The 23,885-nt window shown below is 36.7% G+C and overlaps 2 protein-coding genes across 4 annotated transcripts in view; one reads left to right on the top strand and one right to left on the bottom strand.

Moving 5' to 3' along the window:
* The window catches only part of LOC142344707 (transformation/transcription domain-associated protein-like), a 143,098-nt gene that overhangs the window by 69,242 nt on the left and 49,971 nt on the right, over positions 1-23,885 (top strand). For both annotated transcript variants that reach the window (XM_075396578.1, XM_075396579.1), the window contains exons 26-31: positions 1,634-1,839; positions 4,768-4,987; positions 20,355-20,648; positions 21,031-21,207; positions 21,939-22,076; positions 22,532-22,725. In XM_075396578.1, coding sequence (XP_075252693.1) covers positions 1,634-1,839; positions 4,768-4,987; positions 20,355-20,648; positions 21,031-21,207; positions 21,939-22,076; positions 22,532-22,725 — 1,229 coding nt within the window. The remainder of the gene's footprint in view (positions 1-1,633; positions 1,840-4,767; positions 4,988-20,354; positions 20,649-21,030; positions 21,208-21,938; positions 22,077-22,531; positions 22,726-23,885) is intronic.
* On the bottom strand, positions 5,525-14,072 carry LOC142344708 (sperm microtubule associated protein 2-like). 2 transcript variants are annotated; one of them, XM_075396580.1, is made up of 3 exons: positions 13,801-14,072; positions 13,167-13,454; positions 5,525-6,552 (listed from the first exon to the last, which is right to left on the bottom strand). In XM_075396580.1, the coding sequence occupies exons 2-3, from the start codon at positions 13,306-13,308 to the stop codon at positions 5,822-5,824; spliced, it is 873 nt and encodes a 290-aa protein (XP_075252695.1). In that variant the 5' UTR covers positions 13,309-13,454; positions 13,801-14,072; the 3' UTR covers positions 5,525-5,821. The 2 variants fall into 2 exon arrangements, with proteins under 2 accessions (XP_075252695.1, XP_075252696.1); XM_075396581.1 differs by having other exon boundaries at positions 13,167-13,407.

Raw genomic sequence — 23,885 nt, 5'->3', positions numbered from 1 at the left:
TTGATTAACTTGATCTGAAATTGTTATGTTTGAGAAAGATATGGGTCTTTTGTGAAAGAAGCGGTTCTTCGAGTCCTATCTGGAATTCTGCCGACTATATTTGTTTTATTTTGTCGAACAAAAATTTCTTTCTGTTTGCCTTGATTTGCAGCTTGTTCATCATTTTGCGTGAAATCTTTTTGAAATCTCTAGCTTCACTATTCTCTTTCTGCTCAAAACGCTTTTCAGCAGCAGTTGTACGATCTAGAATCGACAGAGTCAGTATCAAAAAGCAAAATCAAAAAACGAAACAGATGTCTGCTATTTGAACTTTATTCTAATAAGTCTCAGTTACCATCTAATGCTTATTGGCATTGATAGTAGACCCTGTATGCTATCATTAAGAAACAGGAGTATGCCTAACTACGAAGTGAAATCAAACTGGTTCTTACTTTATATATATATATATATATATAATATATTTTATATATATATATATATATATATATATATATATTGCAAATGATTTTTTCTGTTCTTTGAGTTCCCATCGGGGCTATTGGAATCAATAGGAGCTAATTTCCTGTAATATGTCGGGTATTTTTATTAAATGTACTGGAGGTTTGTGCATTTTAAATTGATACGAGCTTCGCGATTGTTTTTTAAGTCAATTTAGCAATCTTGTTGTTATGTCAATTTATTTTCAAGACCAATCATTTGGTCAAATTGGGGAATCAAATGCTCAATTGGTCAACTTATTAGATGAAAGTGAATATTAGAAAAATGGTGCCTGAATTAGTGCTGCAATTTCAGCTGGTGTTTAGTCAAAACGCTTTTCAGCAGCAGTTGTACGATCTAGAATCGACAGAGCCAGTATCAAAAAGCAAAATGAAAAAACAAAACAGATGTCTTCTACTTGAACTTTATTCTAATAAGTCTCAGTTACCATCTAATGCTTATTGGCATTGATAGTAGACCCTGTATGCTATCATTAAGAAACAGGAGTATGCCTAACTACGAAGTGAAATCAAACTGGTTCTTACTTATATATATATATATATATATATATATATATATATATATGTATATATATAATATATTATATATATATATATATATATATATATATATTGCAAATGATTTTTTCTGTTCTTTGAGTTCCCATCGGGGCTATTGGAATCAATAGGAGCTAATTTCCTGTAATATGTCGGGTATTTTTATTAAATGTACTGGAGGTTTGTGCATTTTAAATTGATACGAGCTTCGCGATTGTTTTTTAAGTCAATTTAGCAATCTTGTTGTTATGTCAATTTATTTTCAAGACCAATCGTTTGGTCAAATTGGGGAATCAAGTGCTCAATTGGTCAACTTATTAGATGAAAGTGAATATTAGAAAAATGGTGCCTGAATTAGTGCTGCAATTTCAGCTGGTGTTTAGTGACGCTGAGTTTTTTTTTCGGTAATCATTTTGAAGAGCGAAGAAAAATTTGATACAAACTTTGAGTTTTTTTTGCATTTATATCAACAAATATTGTTTTCGGATGAAGGCTTTAAGTTCATACAAGCGTTTAAAGTTTTCTCAGTATTGCTTAATCTTTGTACTTGCAAAAATTTTGTATGCATGAATTGCTGCAATTAATGGTGTCGATTGCAGGTGATCTTAAGTTTGATATCTTGCTTGGACACCTGGATTCGTGGGTCGGCGAATACATCTATTGGAGGAAGTCTCTCAACAAGTGGACCGACTCTGAGAGAGAAATCTCTGCTCCTGTTCAAAATGATGAATTCACTCGAAAAGCGGTTTCCAGACGATGCCAATCTGCAAGCTGCCTTCTTGAAGATAGTTCTATATGTTTACAAGTAAGTTTTTCCGGTGTTTTTGAAGATACAATCCTGTTAAATTTCATGTGGAAATACTCAATATTATATAACGAGGAGGATCGGTAACATGTGTTTGCTCATAAAGTTCCAACCCGTCTTAAGTTGAAAAAACTATTAAAATTTATTAGAAAATAGGTTTAGCCAAACTCAAATTTACAGAGTTCAGATAATCTTTCGCAGATAATCTTGCACGTACTGCAATAGCGTGTTCACAGTAGATTATAAGCATTTCTAATTCCAAGATTGTGGCGATGCCGACCGTTTACGTTTTTTTTAATTTCCACCATTAATACCTTAACCTTAAGCTTCGAAATACATTAACAGTAATTATTTCCTCTGCAAAGTTGTTAAGGCCAACGAGTTCAAAAGGAGAAAATTAAGGGAGAACACAACTGTTTGGTATTGCTTTGGTCAAGTAGTTAGTATACGCCATGGGAGGCCAAACTCACTGTTTAGGAACAGTGAAGTCCTCATTGTCTATATTTTATACGTTGATGAAAAATTTCACACATTTAAGAACAAATATATAATGAGACACAAGATACAACTAAAAACTGCTTTTAATATATATTTTTTTTTCAAATTTAATCAAATAACAATTTCAAGAAATAGTTGACCCCGCTGTCTTAAGTGCGGAAAACCTAGGGAAAAACGGAAAAGGGAGAGAGAAGCCAAAAGTAAACAAAAAAGAATCTTGTCTGTCTATTGGCGGAATAGAAGATCTGAGTTGTTTCGATTTTTTCAAATAGCAGTTGCTAATAATGATGTTGGCAGTCTGGTTCGTCTGAAAGTGATAATTGTATATAATATATTTTATGAAGACAAAAATATGGATAAGACAAAATGACAAACAATTTTTAATACCTTTCTCAACGAACACAATCTTTACTGTTTAAAACAAGACTTTTTGTGAGCTGTAGTTTCATATCTCACCAAAAGTATTTTGCGTGGAAACTTTAATTTTTGTCGCTAGTCTACTGTTCTTTTTTCTATTTGAGCAGAAGACAACTTTGTGAAATGATTAAGTGAACATCAATATTGCTTGTACTTTGAGATAGCTATTATATATCTATTATATAGATTTGTTCTACTCAAATAGAAAAAAAAGAACATTAGACTAGCGTCCATTTTCCACGCAATATTGTTTTGCTGAATTAAGAAACTGCAGCCCACATAAAGTCTTCTTTTAAACAAAGCATTTTTTATTTGATTCTATGTAAAAGAAAATCGAAGAGATAATTCATTTGTTTTCAGAGTGACAGAGTTCAGAGTTCAAGATTAATTGAACAGCGTAGGAAAGTTCATTAGTTACCTTTCTTATAGGATAACACGATTTTTATGTACGCTAAAAGTTTTCTTTGTTGAGAAAGTTCCACAAATTGTATGGCATTTTGCCTTAACGTTTTTTGTCTGTAATAAATTATGTACAATCATCACTTTTAGATTAAACAGATGACCGAACGCATTATTAGCAACTTCTATTTTTATTTTCCCCTCAAAACAAAAAATTGTCCGGCCTCTCAAAATTGTAATTTTTTTTTAATTGAACCTTTTGAAAACCACATTCTCAAGAAATTGAAGAGCTTAATTGTCGTCTGCTGATCTCAACGTAATGTATGAAAAAGGGTTGGATCTGTTTTATGCGGCTTGGTTTTTCCTAAGAACTAATTCTCCGATTCAATTAAATTACATTATATCTAACTTTGTTTGTTCCATATTTTTATTAGTTTGAGCACTTAATGGCGTTTTTCAGTCGTTACAAGGTATGAATCTCGTTGAGAAAAAAAATTAACTTGAACTATCGATTCAGTTTTATGGGTTTTTCAATGGCATGAATTTTGTTCCTCCTCAAATGATACCTCTCGGCGAAAATAAGCTTAACAAAAAAGTAGGCCTACTATGAAGTTCCTAACCCTAAATTTTATGGCGCTTTGACAATTAATGGATGTGTTTTGACTTTAATTCCTCTAATTCCCCTCTTTCCTATTAGAAGTTTTCCGTGGACTTCTAAATTTTTGCGTTATCTAAGGCGTTCTCTCATTCACTATTTTAGGCCGCTGAATCAATTGGCGGCAGTTTAGTTCTAAAAGTCGAACCAAAAATGCGCTAAAATGATTTTATTTTTGTTTCTCTCAATCTTAGCAGTGGTCTGAAATAAGCTCTGGTCACATCATTGAAGCTTCAGTAAATGTTCTTCATTTGCTATCATTCGATTTTTGTTGTAATTATTTTCATCATTCGAAGGCAATTCCCGCGATGGTAGTCGGACACTTATTAATTGCTCCAAACGAAGTTCGTAGCAATTATATTAGTCCTGTAGGTCATGTTATGCAATTTTTTGTCTGAACCATTTGACTTTTCGTCCTCAAACACGGGATAAACAGGTAGAGCCCAGAAGGCATTAAGTGCTCTTAGAGCCTTTCAGCTAACTAGTCAAAGTATGCGATTCACAGAAACTGCTTTGGAGACTTATACTTTTGGTTTGAAGGGCGTTTCTTAGAGTTTGACCCCCCCCCCGCTGCGCTACGCTCACCTCACACCCCTTCAATTAAGCTAGAGCTAGCCTCACTAAACCATAGTTAGCTACTGACGAAGCCAACCGCTGGCCGGATGTTTGAGAGCAATTCGATCCGGCGTTAGTTGGTTATGTTTATAGGTTATTCGTTCCAGAAATAATAATTATTTTAATTTTGGTTTGTAAAACGTTAGGTTATGGAATCACTGTTTTATATATATTTGAAACATTTTAAAGCTCGTGTTCTTTTCTTAGATATTAAAACGCTATGAGTCTTCCGAGAATCGTTGTTCTGCATGTAGGATGCCATATTTTCTTTGAAATAAAATAGTTTCTAAAATGAACTTAGCTGTTAAATAAAATGCGCCAATGAGTATTCTGTTTGTTTGCAGAGACGAAGAGTTAAAGAAAACAGAGCTTTCATCGAAGCTTGAATCGGCATTCATGTGTGGTCTTCGTTTGGCCTCTGACTCAGAATTGAGGACAGAGTTCTTCAATCTGTGGAAGGAGAGCATTGGGACAAAGTCTGTCTACAATCAACTCTTATACATTGTTTGCAGCCAAAACTGGGAGTCCATGCATGACCACTTTTGGATCAAACAATGCGTTCAGGTATGCATATTTTTAAAACTATCACTCTCTGTGAACCAAGTTTTTGTTTCCAATACCTTGTATGATTCACAACCGTCTACACACTTTTTACTGATAATCGTATATTTAATTATAAAGGTATATAAATGGCAATTAATTGTGGTCGCCCAATGCAACGATTCCTAGTTTTTTGCCAGTAAAAACTGGGAAACATACAATTTCCTTTTTGGAGAGGGTGGGATCTTACTCTATCGTACCACATTTTCATTTCCCGATAAGATCACTATTTTCTGAATCTTAGAGGGAGAACATTCCGGGATCTTGCCTAGGTTTTTGGAGATCATTTGACTGGGCGTGCTCTTTTGAGCCGGGTGAGGGGAACAGTTTTCATCATTCTAGATAAGTTACCTTTTTACAGCAATCGGAGGCTAGTTTGTGCTCATTAAACGGAGAACATAATTGAGCAACTGCAGTTTTCACATTTGCTTAACTAATGATAATATTTTCGCTTAATGGGGTTGAGGTGACATTACAAGAGCTCACAAACACAAAAACCACTTCACGCTTTTTCAGATGGACTTCAGTAGGCATCGAAGAAACATTCCTTTAATCAATTAAATCTGAGAGAAAACTTAACCAGTCATTTTGAAATGCTTAAAACGTATTTTATTAGGCTTCAAAATTTTTAGAAGTTCAATTTTTGGATCTGCTCTGCATTTTCCCGCCCACTTTATGATCCCTGGTTCAAATTAATGTTATAGCATTCTACTGTGTGAAAAACAATATCACGTGCGATTAGGGGCAAGCTGTAGGCGGAAGCAGGATAGATCCCGATTTTTGATAACAGTTTTATTGCTAATCATCTGGTCTGCATCTAGGCTTTGCTAATTTGCGGACGCGCCGTGAACAAACCGCTTTCAAGGCAGGTTTCCTGACTGGAAAAGGATTCGGATTTCTTCCGAAATAGAAATTCTCCCTTTCTTGAGTCTCATTTGGATCTCTAAAATTGACATCGCTGTTCTTCGATTCCGCTAGCTTATTGATTCGTTCTGTAGCTGTTGCCCTTAACGCTGATCGTTTTACCTTCCAAGCTGGATTCCTAGACCCCAGAAAATCTTTGGGCAATCTTTTAGGATATGCTAAGGCTTGCACATATGAACTACATTCAGATTTGCAATATAAAGCACTGGGCTTCACTCCAAATGTTTCTTCTTCTGTCAAATTATTGTTGGCTTTTCTAATTTTGGGCTGAGAAAGGTAAGAAATTCTAGCTGATGTAGGTCGTGCAATTTTGCTCTCTGGTTCCCGTAGTGATGCCTGATATTCCTCGTTAATTTGTTCGTCTAAAAGAGTAGTTTTGGGTTTTGAGAGACGGTCAATATCGGGCATTTTTGCTGGTACTGACTTGGGTCGTTTTGGGTTTCCGTCACTGCTGTAGGAGCTTTCGGATGCACTGCATCGATGCTTCGGTTTTGATAACTCGAATAACTCCTCTGTTAGTTTGTAGGACAGATGACAAGTGTCGACATCCCAGCGTGCGCTTCGTCCTACTGAGCGTTTTGGGTCCAAGATGTATTTGGGCTGTGCTAAAAGAGAAAACTTTTTGAATGTTTCCTTACAGGTACGATATTTTCAGGTGTCACGTACGTTTATACATACAGAACATTGGGCTGCTGAATTTCAGAACCAATGATCAACAGTTTCACTCTACATGGCCTACGCACCTCATTTCAATTCATTAGTAAATGATAAAAACTCGTTTAAAAACAGTAGTCTATAATACGTTGTCGATTCCAAAGAAAATGTGCTCTATTGTTTATAACTCGAACCATAAGTTAGATAGAGCATAAATTGCTCTTGAAGTTTGTAGCGATTATATTAGTCCTGCTGGTCTTTTTTTTCTGCGATTTTTTGTACTGCCGAATTTTTGTCTGACCATTCGTCTTGAAAAACGGGATAAACAGGGAAAGCCCTGAGGGCATGAAGTTGCTGAGCAGTTCTCTTCGAGCCTTAACGCCTTACAAGTCTCTAAGTATGCGATTCACCGAACGTGTTGAGGCGACATAAATTCATGGCGTGAAGGGCGGTTCTTAATCTAAGAGTCTGAATCCCGACTCAACACACCACCTCCTATCGCTTGACCACCCCCCCCCCCCCTCCCCCCTGAGACATCCATTCCGATCGCCCACCACCCATGCCTAAGCCCCAGCTGGCTGCTACAGAAGCCAACCGCTTGACGGTCGTTTGAGAGCAGTTTACCCGACGCTAGTCGGTTATGTTCCTTGGCCATTTTTTTTACTTATCGTTGGGTTTCTTGAAGATTTACTGGTAAATTTTTGTTGGAGTCTCTTTTGGAGATTTTTGGAAACTTGGACAGGTATGAGTAAAATAGCCATACAATTAGATTGCATGGCAAATACTTTTTATCATTCGGTTAAGACTTTTCAGCTTTTAACCTCTCTTAGCTGCAGCTAGCTAAGTACTGACGAAGCCAACCGCTCTCCTTGGGTTTGAGAGTGATTTGCCAGACTAGTCGGCTATGTTATAGATTAAATACTCTCAAATGATGTTTGCAGTAATTATGGGATCTTTGCTGCTAGCGCCCCCCCCCCCCCCAGCCTTATATAGCCGATAAATTTGCACCCCCCAAAAAATCTAAGTTTTCGCGAATTGTAAGAGCGATATTTGCAATTCATTGAAACAAATGTCTAGGTAGATTGAAGGCACTTTTAGAATAGTTTCCTTAAAAAAGTTTTAAAAATTCAAGCCCTTATTGTAGCCGATAACACCAAAAATGATCTAATACAGAAATTTTTATTGATGCTTACGTTATATGCAACAAATTTTGGTTGAATACGTAATATTTTCAAACCATAGCTGTGCTAGCTTTTAGTAAATGCATATTGCTCATATATGTTCACGTATAAGATTACTTAGCTTTAACAATATGTTTACACATTTATAAATGGGGGTGCCTAACTATGCTGGGGGCGCTAGCAGAAAAGATCCTAATTATGATGTATAGTCCTGCTAGTGTTTTAATGCAATTTCTTGTCTAACGCTATCTTCCTTAAGCTTAGGCAACCTATTGCCAAGCTATCACCCGACTGGTGAGAACAATTGCTTGGGTTTTGTCGGTTATGTTCGTAGTGCTGAGGGAGGAAATTGGATTTAGCATAAATGTTTGTTCTAATGCTGCGGTATTCAAGGTTTATGTTATCTTTTGTAATCTGTCGAGTGGTTCTAAAACAGGATTTCGGTGCATGACGTAAAAAAACTTTAGTTTTTGGTTATTGAACGAATGAAGAGCGGAGAGAAAAGTGGTGACTTCGGTCATTCCTGTATTCGAAGAAATAGTGTAAATATTTGCACTAAGTGATAGATAATTTTTGACCAAGTGCGACTGTTTGGAAGCAGTTTTTTGTTTTAACTCTAACTTTTTCATTAAGGTTCGGAAAATTTTAGTTTGGGAGCATTTTTGCTATTTTATCTCATTCTGCCATTCCAGAAAATCTTTACATGTTTTTCTATTCTTTTTTGAAGTATTTATAGCTGATGGTTTTGTTTGGTTGCTTTTCTAGTGGTGACCCTGTGATTTGATTAGTTGTTTTTGTCAAAGAAATGTCATAAATTAATTTATCTTGCCTGTTTTAAATTTTCTGCCTATTTCTATTGTTCCTTTTGTGGTTTTCAGAATAGGTATTTTTCTTCATTTGTTTATTTGGAGGTTATTTATAGTTCTGTTAATAGCATTTACTTGAAGGTTTGTTAGCTCCTTTCTTATTGAAATGGTTGAAACGATTTCACGATTTTTGTACGTGTTTTTGCTGTTGTTGCCTATTGATATATTTTTTCTATTGTGTGCTGATCGCTCGAAAATAGTATTGCAAGGGATCTTGAGAACAATTGTTTGACATTTTGGAGAGTTTTGTAAAGAAAGATAAATGATTAATTACAAACGAAGTTTGTAACAATTATATTAGTCCTGTCGGTCTTTTTTATGCGATTTTTCGCTTGACCGATTTTTCGTCTGACGCTTTTGACTTTTCGTCCTCAAAACAGGATAAACAGGTAGCGCCCAGTGGGGATTAAGGGCTTATAGAGTCTTTCAGCTCTGTTTCAGCTCAAACTGTTTTGGAGACTTATACTTATAGTGCGAAGGGCGGTTCTTAGAGGTTGAAGACAACCCCACTGTTGACCCCCCCCCCACTATTGCCACTACCCCCCCCCCCCCCCACCGAGCTGTGTTGCCCCGCCCCCACCCCACTGTTGCCCATCCCCCTCCCTCCCCATCAGCCCCCGAGGCACCCCCCCCCACCGTGTCTGCTAACAAACAAAAATTTTTAACATTTTTTTGATTTTTGTTAGCTCTAGGTGTCAAGGAACCTCCTCTAGATTTGAATAATAGGTTACTGCATAGTTTCTAGTTGTCGTGGAATGGTTTCAACATTTTAACATTGCGAATTTTAGCATTTTTTTTTACTAAACGTGCAATTTTTTTCATTTTATTTGACATTTATTGTCATTATTCAGGTTTTTCAGCCTAACAGAAAATCTCCGTTACTAAGAAAATCTAAGTTACTAGAAAATGTTTTAGGCCATTGTTTAGTTTTTATTATCGCAAATTTAAGCAGTTTTTTATGCAATCTGCAGTTTTGTTTTTTCTATTTTTTTTGAAATTTGTCATTTTTCAGGTTTCTCTAGCCTCAAGAGCCACATAACCTCCTCTAGGGGTTGATTATATGTTACTGCATAGCTTCTTATTGTAATGGAATGTTTTTCAAGATTTTAGTATCAGCAATTTTTAAAAATTATTTGAAATATTCAAGTTTTTTGAGTCTGTTTTTTTTATCATTTTTCCCGCACCAGGGTCCTAGGGACTTTCTCCAAGGATTGATAATAAACTGCTGCTTAGTTTCTGGAGTTAATCAATGGTTATCAGTTTTTAAATGACTTCAGCCTTAGTTATTTTTTGATAAAATTTAATTTTCATATTTTCGGAAAATTATTATCACGTTCCAAGTTTATGGATCTTTATGAGCCAGTGAAACTATTTAAAACTTCAAATAGGGATACTGGACAGTCTATTGAACAATGAAATGGTTTGGAAGATTTTAATATCTTGAATTTTAGCAAGTTTTTGTTAGAATTTGCGATTGTTTTTAAAATTTTTGAATGTTTTATTCCTTTTCTGAGTTTAACGGTCATTACTGGCTGACGAAGCTTTTCAAGTCTTGCAGATGGGTTACATGACATAACTCCAGAGACAGAATATTATTTTGAACATTTTGACTGCGAAATCTGAAAGCTTTTCTTTTAAATTTTGCAATGTTTTGCAAATTTTTAAAATATTAGTTTATTTGATTTATTTACTAACAAGGCTAGAAAACTAAAAGTTGCAGAGTCGAATCAAGCTAAAGCTAGTCTCACTATACGGTGGCTAGCTACTGACAAAACCAACCGCTCGCTGGTCATTTGAGAGCAATTCGCCCGATGTTAGTCGGTTATTTTTATTTGGTAGTTCTTTGTTTTTTATTCGTACCCCTTCTGTTCTGTCTACCCTGTAAAAAGTCATTTTTGAATGAAAAATGTACTGCTGTTTAAGATGATTGTCCCGCAGTTGCAACCTTTGAAGACCTTTCGAAAAAGTCGGAACTTTCTTTTTGTATTTCTCCGTTTTCTTGTTTCGTATTAAATATTATGAATTAAAAATCTGGCAATTGGGTAATTAGTTGGCTGGTACCTTAGTCAAGCTTTGCTTGCCGTCTTCCGGAAATGTGTTTTGTTTCGTGGTCTGGAGCTTTTTTGTTTCATGTTCTGTCACGCGGAATAGCTGTAAAACACCAATTTTTCAATCGTATTCCTCTCTCTTGAAGGGAATTTGCGCTTGGTCCTGCGAGGGCTTTTGGGCCATTTGCGTAATAATATTTGATTAATAGCCGCGAAGCGATAGCGGCTATTATTGGGGACATCGTGTTTTTTTTAATTCGTCGTCTCCATCAATGATTCTTACGACCTGACTTCTTGGAATTGACTTCTTGGAATTGACTTCAGTGACTTCTATTGCTTTGCAGTTAAAATTTGTGTACGTGACGTTGTTTCTGCTTTTAGGTCAGTTGCGTGACTTACCTCACTCAAAAAATTGACTTCTGAACTCACTTATGGAACTTTAATTTTTAATGAAGATTTACTAGTTAATAGTGTGCATCTAAGTTGTGCCAATCTTTTATGCCCTAATTTGTGATTATTAGTCTTGAGTTTTTGATTTCGAATATCAATTTTGAAATAGCTCTTTAAGGGCGTTTTCCTTATAGAACGTATGTGTCAAAAATTGACAGTCCGAAGCTAACCTGAGAAGTCTAGTGGTCTATTGAAGGACTGGTGGTCGATCTGTCTATCTTATTTCTTTAGGTGTTTCAATCCCTGGAAGGCCACGAGCGTCTATCGCGGCTATTTTCCGGCAATCTGCCGGCTATGTTTATGCTTTAGATGACTCACTCCACAATTTGATTTGTGCACGTTCAAACCTCAATTAAATTGAATTTCATTGAAGGATGCTGGAATATGGTTTTAATGAATTTCAACAAAAAAATCGAATCTTTTCCGTCCGTTTGTGCCCCCCCCAGTACGTTATACTCCCCCAGTTACAGAGCACGTGTCATTACATGTTAAATCATTGTGTAAAAATACGGCACGTGCGTCTGGCGGGGGTGCAAATAATATGCACCCACTAAGCTGGGGGGACAAACGGAAAAGATCCAAAATATCAATTTTTTGTCGCTAAGATTTTATTTACTGTTATCGAAGTTTCTTAACGAAGTTCGAAGCAATTATTGTAAACATGTTGGTCTTACTTCTGTGATATTTTGAGTGGCGTTTGCGCCCTTGACTTTTTCATTTTGCGCGATCTAAATTTTCTCATTCACAAGTGTTAGCAACTTGTGGCGGCAGTTCACTACTAAAAGTCAAATGAAAAATTCGCCGAAATTGGTGTAATTTGTCTTACTTAAAATATTATCAGTGGTTATTTAGGTCATATAAAGCCCTTCTTTACTGAATTGTGTTGCCCCAACCCGACTAAAGCAAGCTGTGATAGATTTGAACCCCCACTAGTCGTTAGAGAGTAACCGTTGGTGGGTTATGTTTGTAAATATTATTGTAAGCGACATCGATGACGTCGGGAACTCATTTCTATATCTGTTCCTGTCTATATTCTATACTGTCGGTAGCAAATTCTATTTTGAGGCTATTTAGAATGTCTGCGGGCTATGTTGATGAATGCCGGTGCTCTCAAACAGTGTTGTAAGCATTCATTATTGTCTCATCTGAAGAGAGACTTTTGTTTGCCGAATTTACTTTTTCGATTTTTTTTTAAAATCTCAAACATGTAAATTCGAATATCCCCAAGGTTAAAGTTACATGTTGTAATATTATAAATCAATTATACTACATCTTTCCTTTGATTAACTAAGTATAACATTAAAAAACTAAGGTTCAGTTTCTATTTTTCTTGATTTATTTTATATTAAACTTTTAAAGCCTTCAATTTTTTGTCCATTGGAACTCGTTCGTGTCTTTTTTGCATCTCTTTCTTTAATTCTTTTTTAAATTTTTTCTTTGATTTTTCCTTTCTTAGAGCTCTTGGAAGTTTATTCCATTTCCGAACGAAGTTTCTTATAGCTGGATTTTGACTCCATTTTGATTTACATTTTTTTGTTAGAGAAAAATCATATGTACGATTATTTACTTTAATTTCAACGTCTCCGATTATTCTGAATTTTTTTGGTCTTGTATGTTGTTTGTTGGACAATATCGAAAAGTCTATTTAATGAAGTTTTTGCTATATGAAGTTCTGCGGGAAGTATTTTATTTTCAAGAAGTAGTTTATGAGCACTGTCATATTTGGTTCGAAAAAAGCAGACTTTTATGCCCCATCTAATTTGTTTGTTTATTCTGTCAATTGAGTAGGATGGCAAAGTTTGAAAAAATATTGCACTATATTCTAAATGCGACGAAACAAGTGATCTAAAGAGATTTATTCGAGACTTTAAAGGTATTTGATTGCGTACCAAATAAATCAGTGCAATCAATTTAACTTGTTCACGCTCGATTTCTTGGTTTTTTGTGGTCTTAATCGTTCTGGCGGAAATTTATTTCACTTTAAATCAATCATTGTGCTAAAACCCGTTTAAAAACTCACCTAGATCGATGATGCGAAGTGATGGCTCGTAAGTGAAGGCGGACCTCGGAATAGGCCGGAGGAGTCCTTGAGTACCCCATTCCACTGGGTCGTCAATCTTGTACTTGTTGTTACTTTTGTGATAATGACGTTGTTTTTCCATGTTTTCGTTAATTTAGAGGTCCAATTATCAGTCAAGCGAAGTTGAAGCGAGAAGTTTATTTCACTGATAAGAAGTGAATTAAATGAGAAGTTATAGTTACTAAAAGAGGTACTAATAGAGGTGTGGAAGTTTTCATTTTTATTTTGCTATTATTGGAGAAAGATTCGAATATTTCTCGTTCAGTTTAAAAATGATGCATTGAGTACCCCATTCCACTGGGTCGTCAATCTTGTACTTGTTGTTACTTTTGTGATAATGACGTTGTTTTTCCATGTTTTCGTTAATTTAGAGGTCCAATTATCAGTCAAGCGAAGTCGAAGCGAGAAGTTTATTTCACTGATAAGAAGTGAATTAAATGAGAAATTATAGTTACTAAAAGAGGTACTAATAGAGGTGTGGAAGTTTTCATTTTTGTTTTGCTATTATTGGAGAAAGATTCGAATATTTCTCGTTCAGTTTAAAAATGATGCATTCAGAAAATATAGAAGGAACCGAATGTCTCTGTATTGAGTTGTTGAGATGCGCTGTTTCGTTTACAATTGTTTGCATTGGGTTGTAAGAGGGAGCCAAAAGCTGTACTAGAGAGCATCTGCTGTTGCATTACAGGGAGACAAAAGATATGATCAAAGGGTGAAAATACAGTCCTGTTGTACCATTCGTTCTAGTTCAATTTTATTCTTATCTGCTCCATCTCAATTTTGGTGAAACTGCTTGTAGTAAAATGGTTGTGAAGCTTATTTGCATGCTGTGTTTGCACCTGTCCGTTATTGTTTGCGAATTTTGAGAGCATTTTGGCCTCTGTCATTGGTGATGGAAAAGACGCTATGTATAATTAATGATGGTTTCTCTCAGAGGTGGAAAATGTCCTATTTGATCGTCGAGTAGCTGTTTCATAATTGTGTCATTAAATTCCATTTTGTTCAGCATAGATATATGGAAAATTTAGAGATGCATGTCTTGTTCCTGGCTAATATGTAGCTTCTTCTTTATGATCGGCTATGTGCCTCTTTTCAACCGGTCTTGTACTCAAGGTAAAAGGAAAGCGGTAAAGCGAACTAAAATGTATATTGTGTACAAATACAGTTGAGATCAGCGACAATCAACTGATAGACAGTTCTAAGTACCTGATAAGGCCATCTGCATCTTTGAGTTGCAGAGAAAAGCTGGAAATATGAATATACAGAGGGTTCATGTCATTGGCAATGGCTGGCTGGCGTCAAACTTTTTGAAAAGAAGGGGAGCTCATTTTCAGCTTCACAGCTATAGCTATGTAACGCTGCATCACTAACGTTTTAAGTTTTTGACCCAAAGAAGAGGAAGCGTCCTGTCTTGTTGCAAAGATTTTTGCTATTATTATTCATGCAGAAATGTCATGCAAAAAATATTGATTCGAATAATGGCCTTATCTGGTTTTTAGTAAAAAGGTATTGAAATTTATTGTGGTTGATTTACTTATTGACTCGCTAAAATAGTTGAAGACGTTGCTTAATGTTGTTGTTGATTGGGTTGATTTGAATAAGTTTCGCAAAATTATTTGGTATTTGAGGGAATCTACGCAGGACCTGTATCTGAATTATATGAATTCGAAGATAGAATGAAACATAAGAGGTGACAATGTCGTGGTCGATAACACGGGTCAAAAGAATTCAATAAGTTGAATTTTAAATTAAATTTGGACCTGAAAATATACAAAAATTAGCTCGCATTTATAGTACTTATCTATGCGAAAATATACAGAGAAAATTTAGATTTTTACTTGATTGACATGTGAATAGATCTTAGGTTGGAATCCCGGAGGTGATTTTCTATTTTCATCAACATTTCATGAGAATCATATATGGCCTAGGTACAATCGAGATCATCAGTTGGAGGTCAGTGGATGTTAGAATCAGGTTTCTGTTGGTGGGAGAACCTACTTCTGACATATGGTTGATAGGTCAATAAGATAATGATAGCGCCAAAACAAAATTAAAATTGAGTTTAGTTTTGTGGCCATTACTTATCGACATAGCAACAAAGTTCTTCAGTTAAGTTCTTCTTTTGTTCTTTGAAACTTTAATAGAGAAAACTTCTAAGTTTCTTGATGTTTCTTTGAAACCATCACATCCTCTCTCCTTTATAAGCAAGTTTGTGGTTATAGGTTCTCCAAATATGTCGGGTTGTTTTCTGTTTCTTGTTGATGTTCGTGAATGCTCTGGTGGTTTTGGATGTTGGTGCTCTGCAGCTGATGTGGCTGCAGAACCTTCATCGTGATGTGAAAGTCCCACATCTGAGTTCTGAAGTTGTTTGTTGTTAGTTGGTGCTTTTGCATTTTTTGTTTTTTCAACATTTTTGGGATGTGGTGCTATTCCCTCCTTTGAAATGGAGTATCCCAAAAAACTAACGCTGTCGACTGGTTTTGAGTTAGACTTTTTCTCATTAATAGTAATATTTTTCCCACGTAGTCGACTCTTGACTGCAAGCATTCTTTTATCGAACTGTTCATTGGTCGTTCCATACACCAACACATCGTCTTGAAAGATCACAACGCCCTTGATTCCTTTGAGTGTTGATTCGATGCAATTCTGGAAGCTTGAAGAAGAGTTTTTCAATCCCTGAAGTAGTCGGCACATCTTGAACAGTCCCTGTGATGTGTTGATTGTGTATATATCTTTTGCCTCTTCGTTCAGTTCAATTTGATAGTAGGCATCTGAGAGGTCAATTTTGCCAAAATATGAGGCCACATGTAGGTTGTGGAAGATCGTGTCCATGTCCGGTATTGAGTAGTCCTCATCCATCACCTTGCCATTGATATGCACTTTCAAGTCTACGCAAAGGCTCAGTTCTTCACTCTTCTTTCTCTGCCACACCACTGGAGATGCATTAGTGATTCCTCCTGGCTCTACCGGTTCAAGGATGCCCTGTCTGACCATCTGTTCCAGCTTCTCTGTGACCTTGTCTTGAAGAGGTGAAGGTATTTTTCGGGCTTTGCAAACATTGGCTGTGATCCTGGTGTCAGATTCACATGAGCTTTGTAACTCTTACAGCAGGTAGGTGCTTGGTTGTGATGTTGTTCACGCCGTGTTTGGGTAGTAGGTCTCTACCAAGTAGTCCAAATTCCTTATCAGACTGCACAACTGCTAGTTGTTTGGTGTGAGCCTGCTTCCGTTCCACTCAACGTCACAAGTAAGCGATCCCCGAAGCGTTAAATGATGACCATCATAATTTTCGCGATGTCTTACCATCCAACTGAGGTTTACCAAGCTCAGTCCATATTTTGGATTATATCACTGTGCTATCTGCACCTGTTTCTACCTGCATTTTTACTTTGCAATTATTTATTGAGATATATTCCCATGTCGCAGACACGCTAAAGATTTGTTCTTTAGTATAAAACATTCCCATCTCCGATGCTGGAGATGCTTGCTCTGATGAATTGTTTCCTTCTTCGCAAAAGTTATTCTGTTTGTGGTACTTACCTGAATTTGGTTGGGGTTTGGTTCTACACATTTTTGAGAAGTGTCCCACCTTTTCACAGGTGTTGCATTTCTTAATTAGCGCTGGACAGGTTCTATTAGAATGTGGCTTACCTCCACACCTAGTGCACATATTGTTTCTTTATTAGCCGTAAATTGTTCATTTGAAATGTCTTTTTGATGCTGAGCCCAACTTCTCCTTTCACAGTAAAAGGCTCATTACCTGATGAAGAACTTGCAAAAGCCATTTCTTGACTTCTGAACTGTAAGCTCTCGGTCAGTTCAGTAATCGACATTGTTGGTTTTGTTTTAATGCCGTCTAGTATAAGTTTTGCTTCAGGGTCCCTCAAACCTGAGATAAACTTTATTTTTTACCAACTCTTCTTCGGGGTTGGCCGCTGTTTGAGTTTTTCGCAGTCACAATAGCGTGCTTCTTCTCTATGACGTGCTAGAAAATTGTCGTCTGACTCCCCTACACCTTGTATTACGGACAGAAAATTAGCCTTTTCTGTCGTTACTACTCTCTATTTAGGAGAAATATAATGTTGAATGGCCAATCTGGTGTCTTTATACGGAGTGTCTATTAAATTCCTAGGACTAATTAGGCTCCTAAGTTTAATAATTGCATCTTGCCCGCACATACTAAGAAACAGATTGGTTATCTGTAGGTCCTGTACAGTACCATCGGTGTTTATTGTGTCCTCTTTCTTCTCTGCTCGACATTTCGCCACAAAAGAAAAAATCCACGCAGTAGCTGATTCTGCATTCTGTATATCCAAAATTTGTCTGTCTGTATTTGGTCTAGACACCATTGTCGTGGTCGATAACACGGATCAAAAGAATTCAATGAGTTGAATTTTAAATTAAATTTGGAACTGAAAATATACAAAAATTAGCTAGCATTTATAGTACTTATCTATGCGAAAACATAAAGAAAACATTTAGATTAGCTAAAAAATATTTTACTTGATTGACATGTGAATAGATCTTAGGTCCGAATCACGGAAGTGATTTTCTATTTTCATCAACATTTCATGAGAATCATCCAGGTACAATCCAGTTCATCAGTTGGAGGTCAGTGGATGTTAGAATCAGGTATTTGTTGTTGGGAGAATCTACTGACATATGATTGATAGATCAATAAGATAATGATAGCGTCAAAACAACATTAAAATTGAGTTTAGTTTTGTGGCCATTACTTATCGACATAGCAACAAAGTTCGTCATGTAAGTTCTTCTTTTGTTCTTTGAAACTTTAATAAAGAAAACTTCTAAGTTTCTTGATGTTTCTTTGAAACCATCACAGACAGGGACAGGATTTTTGTTCACAGTCTAGTTGTTTCCCTTTTTTTCTTGTTCAGCACGGGCAACATAGGGTAGTTACTTGATACTTTTCCTTGGTTTTAGCAGCTCTAATAATTGTGCGCTACTGGTTTGTTCAAGTAGTAACAAGTGCATGGAATATTTGAATCTATGAAGAGGTTGACTAAGTTTTAAAAAACTTTATTTAAGAATTCCTCTCGTCAACAATTTGCTGAATTTTGGCAGGTCATGTTTTGGTATATTTTCGAATCCGTCAATAGAAAATAGGATAACTTAAAATAAACTACTAATATATAAAGGTGAAGAACCGACACCAAATATACTGTGAAGGCACAAGAAGATGAGTTAAACTAACACGCTCCCTGCTTCGACGACAGCTCCTATTGAAGTATCAAAAAATTCGCTCCTTCCTAGCAACTTATGGCGTCAGATGAAGAGATTGTAGTGCCGTAGAAGCGAGAAATTGATGTATGATGTATGTCAGCATAGCTATCTTCCTTTTGTGTGAACGGGTTTGAGGCTAGTTCGCACTCTTGCTTGCAGCATTCTTAAAGCAGTTCGGTCAGCTCCGTCTAAGCATGCAAAAAAAGTGGACAGAAAGTGGATTTTTGAGTCCAATTGTTTTTGTTCGTATTTGGTTTGCTTTATAAATTTAAATTTATGGGCTAGCTACTGATTTTGCTAGTGGTTTGGAAATGTTCACTTCGAATTAGGTATTAATAAATCTAGATCCCTTTAAGTACCTTAGCTTTAATGTCCAATTTACCATCATCCTCAGTGAGCTTTTATTTCCTCTTGAGACGACTGATGACGAGGCTTGATCTTTTTATAACAAACAATGTTCAGAAGATTCGCAAAAGAACACGCAGTTCGTTATGTCTCAGATGTGTGTAGGTGACCCTTGGACAATAAAGGGCTTGTGCATCAGTAAAATTATCTTTGGAAACGCATAATGATTTCATCATAGTGGAATCCTAGCCATAGCGAGAGTGCAATGACATGAAATTTGCTTTTCGTTAAATTGAAGTGACATCTCTTCAAAGGTTAAGTGTTAGCCAACTTAATGCCCCGACGAATTTTATTGATTTTATTGCTTGATTCATGGAATTAACGCTTTGTGTTTTTATAGCTGCAAGTTGAAAGTAGCTAGCTATATTGCGGTGGTTGGTTTTTGTCTTATAACGCTTTTTTCTCTATAACGTCGTTTGCTCGCGTGGTCGGTTCTCAATTTTTACTCTCAATGACGGCATTCACTCGGGAATTTCTCAATGTTTCTAGCGAGAGTTTTCGCGTTCAACGAAATGACTTTTTGAAATTAAAAACTTTTTTAATTGAATGTAGTTTAAGGTCAAAGAAACTCATATTTGTAATAAAGTTCTCTAATTAGAAAGCTTCTGAGTGAAATTGAGCGAGCCATAATGATTTAGCGCTTCAAGTTTCTTAAGCGGAGCCGGTTCTTTTTCGACTCACTTATCTCTGTTTCTATCTGTAACATACGGGACCCAAGTCTTTTTCGCAACTATTCCCGCAATCTGCTGACTATTGTATTTGCTGCTGTCGCCCATTGACTATGACTAGCTCCTACCGTAGATTTTTCTTCATTTACCATCTATTTCAATTAGTTTTTGAAACGTGAAAAATTATTTACCTGGCATAAATTACAGTTTGTTCAAACTTTTTCAAGTGCTTTCAAAGTACTATATTAGTTCGCCTTGAGTCTATGAATAGTAAAATTTGTGTAAATATTGAGGCTAGTATTCATACCATGTTTATGTAAAATTACTTCAACCGTTTCGGAAAACTCCCAAGTAATTAAAAGACAATAAAAGCTTTGGTTGAGTCGATATTGCCAAGAAAATTAGAAAATCTCGCTTTGCTTTGAAATATTACTAGGTAATAGAAGTGCGTTTTTAGTAGATCATATTCTATTTGGTTTTCAATTGATCTATATTTTTTATGGCATCAATCAGTAACGCATGTGCAAATGTGTCACAGATTAGATATCACTTCGATTTTTTCTGCAAGTTTTTGTGCGCTTACCTGTTATGCTATAATTTGAATCATTGCCATGACTAATTCTACGGAGAAAATTCATAGACAAAATTTTTGTCCTGAAAAAATTCGGAGATTAATTCCACAACCACAATTTGTGCGGCAACAACTAAAAGATACACCGGATACTGTAAATATCATATTTATCAAGCAACCAAGAGCTCGATGATTCAAGTGTGAAGAGTATCGAAATTACAGACATGTTGTTCTTTTTAGCTAGTACTCTCTGCTGACAAAGGCGATTACCGATTCACCTTCAGCACTTCAATTTATCCTTTGAAAAGCGAGCACCTTGAGCCCGAAGTGGTTAAAATGGAGGTCGATGAATCTGAAGAGAGACTAAAAGACGAAAATACCTGGTCTGTCGAGTGGTGTGAACGGTTCTTAGTGAACGAACAGTCGGTAACACGAACTGGGAAAAATTTGGAACCCTTCCTTGATGCGATTGGTCACCTAATCAATAAGTCAAACGAAGTTGCTCACAAAGCTTGGGTCGATTTACTTCCGCAGGTGAGAATAAAAAAGCATTATAAGTCACTCAATTATAACGAGCAGAAATCGGAAGCCATAAGGTGAGGGAGGTCATTTGGTGGCTGAGCACCTCTCTTAGAGCCTTACGCCCTACTAGTCGCTAAGACTGTTTTGAGGAGACATAAATTCAGGGTGTGAAGGCGGTTTTTTATCTTAAGAGTTTGAAACCAGACGCAACCCACACGCCACCTATTGACCACTACACCCCCCCCCCTTCAATGCTAGCATCCCTCAGCCCCAGCTGGCTATTACTGAAGCGCACCACCCGCCAGTCGTTTGGGAGCAATTCGCCCGACGTTAGTCGTTTCTGTTATTTCTGCTGTATGTTTGTATGCGTGCTAGCAGAACTCGATCTTTTTAGGTGTGGAAATGTTTAACACACGTAAACAGGAAAACTTTGAGTGCTGAGCTAAATCCCTTTTTGATCAGTGGAGCCCATTTGATTCAGAGAGACTCTCCGAACAGCACCATTCGCACATTCTTAGAGGCACTGGGAAGGTGTCAGCCCTCAATCACATTACGACCTGTCGTTCTCAAGGTATCCTTAGCTGCTTATTGTTCAAACATTTTTTTTCAAAGTCGGGAATATATATGGGATGTGAAGCGCTTACACTGTCCTTCCTTACCAGTTCCCTATATATAGGTGCTTTCCTCTCCACTTCTTAGTTATTTTTGTGACTGGGCCGTCTTTACACTGTGAGGGGAACAGCTTGGAGTGCAGCATCCGGCCAAGTGCTACTCATCATCCCTTATGTTCCGACCTACATCAATCGTTGCCGGATGGTGTACACGGTCCATATATATATATATGGGATGTCGGCTTTTTTAGGCGATTTTTTTTTTTACTTTTTTTGTTTGCGCATCGTAGAGAAAAACAAGATTTTACATTTGAACTTCATATCTCCAAATGAATCATGTCTATTGAGAGTAGCTTTTACAGTCCATCTCAGTTGTTTCTCTAATGAAATAAGCAAATGCTGTGATACAGGGTTAGGGTACTTGAATAGAATACTTGAATAAAGAAGCTTGCGTAGCATAAGCGAACTTAGCATATGCGCTCCCCCGATAAGACTTTTCCTTGACATAGAGCTTACACTGCACTTTGGAAAATGATTAAAGATACCGCTTTATTCGTATACTATAATCATATGTTAGTGATATTATTTGATAATACACTGCTCTCAGATTTAATCATAAGCGTTATTTTTATAGACTAATTCGGTGCTTTTTAATGTTTACTTACTCTGAATACAGAAACATTTTTTTCAGTACATTGGTAAGAGCCACAATTCATGGCACCGCTCTCTTCTCTGGTTGGAGAACGTGTACGAGAAGCAGCACCCAGGCTCACTTGCTCGCTTCCTCAACCCCACAAATGAGAGCATGTCGTCTGCAAGTCACAGTCAGGTAAGTTGGAATTATTGTATTTGAAGGATAATGGAAGGAAAAGAAGTTAGTTTCTGCTCAATGCTGAAATTCAGTTTTGTTCGTAAACTTGGTAAGCTGTCGAAGTCCGAAATGGGCACTTCAGTAGATTTGAGGCTCGGCGATTTGCGGTTGATCTCGTGACCCATTAAATCGATTGATTCTTGCTTAACTCAATTGATTCTTGCTTCGCAGTTTTCAGTTTCGGAAAAAAGACGAATGAGAATTAAAAATCATTGAGCACCTTTTCTTATCATGAACTTAATTGCAAATCGAGCGTTTCTATACTACCTTATTTTTGGCTTTACAAAATGCTCCGATCTGCTAATCTGTCAAAAAAAGAAAGCCAGGCTAGTTATTCCACCCTCAATTTTGCTGGGTCGGAAAAAATACGATATTATTTACCTTGTTTTTATCATGTTTTCTATCTTTTAAAGGAATCCTCTTCTGGGGTAGCTGGTAGTCAGGGGAATCTAGGAGCAAGTTGCAGTAATTCTGCCTTTAATGAGTACTACGACACACTAGATTGGACAATCTGTCAGCCGAGGGACACTTTCGAGTGTCTCAATTCACTCTGTCACAGCATGCATGAACAGGATCTATGGGCATCTCTCTGGATCAGTCACTCACAGTAAGTTACACTTATTCATTCCAATATGATGGATCGGTATCTTCATGCCAGTTTAATGAAAACTTTGGGTAAATAATCTAATGCGTGTTTTTATACTAATAATCGTGTCCAGACAAAACAGTCCCAGACAAAACAGTCCTAAATTGCAAAATAGTCCCAGACAAAACAGTCCCAAAAAGCAGACAAAACAGTCCCAGACAAAATAGTCCCAAAATTTTACAGATTTTGACTCAACGCATTAATTAACGAAAGTTAATCCGACAATTAAGCTAAACCGAATCAAATTATCAAAATATTAAAAGTGGACGCAAAACTAGTTGTTAAACTCAATGACAGGTTTAGTTTTAATTGTGCAGCATATAAAAGAGTGCCTCACGATGTTTGGCGTCATAATTTTGGCGCAAATTGTTAATATGGAATTCATTCAGACAAACAAAAAGTCGGAATTGCTCGTCTTTGAATGCTATGGCTGTATTAGGCACCGACAACTTACAGATGGCGCATCTTCTTGGCGCTGTTGTATTACAAAATGCAATGGCAGAGTCAAGCTACGCAATGAATAAATCGAAGTTATCACAGTTCATCGCCATTTACCTGATCCAGCAGATATTGAAAAGAGGAAATTCCGCTCAGCGTTGAAAGACAGAGCAGCTGTGGCCGACGAGACTAGCCGACAAACAATTTTTGCCGCCCAAAAAGACATCAACAGAGAAACAGCAGCCAACATTCCAGCTTACAACTCAAACCAAAGGACAGTTAACAGAACGGGCCAACAAAATCGTCCACAAATGAGTGAGCCCTCGTCGCTGAAAGGATTTGAAATCCCCGAGTCATTACAAATGGCACATAGTGGTGAGAAGTTCATGTATTATGATTCAGGGCCCCAAGATGAAAAAAGAATTATTGTTTTTGCGACTCTGCCAGCCATTGACTTGCTCGAGGAATCAGATGACTGGTTCTGCGATGGGACATTTTCAACAGCTCCAAACGTCTTCTATCAGGTCTACACAATTCACGCTGTTGTTGACAGCGTGAACTTGCCTCTCGTGTATGTTTTAAGTTTAAAATTTTTTAAGTTTAAAAATAGCGCTAGAAGCGATCTGATTATTGCAAAATGTCGATCATGAACTAGCGTTTCATTTTCCCTTCTTTCACGACAA

The sequence above is a fragment of the Convolutriloba macropyga genome, chromosome 8 (genome assembly GCF_964194025.1).
Source record: "Convolutriloba macropyga chromosome 8, txConMacr16.3, whole genome shotgun sequence".
NCBI classification, from domain to species: domain Eukaryota; kingdom Metazoa; phylum Xenacoelomorpha; order Acoela; family Convolutidae; genus Convolutriloba; species Convolutriloba macropyga.
This window is presented reverse-complemented; position numbering and strand designations above follow the sequence as displayed.

Bases quoted from the DNA above. Each gene is read 5' to 3' on its own strand.
- LOC142344708 (XM_075396580.1), bottom strand. From the start codon at position 13,308: ATGGAAAAACAACGTCATTATCACAAAAGTAACAACAAGTACAAGATT. The intron at 6,553-13,166 runs GTGAGTTTTTAA...TTTCTCTTTTAG, and splicing joins ACTTCGCATCATCGATCTAG to CACAGCCCAAATACATCTTG.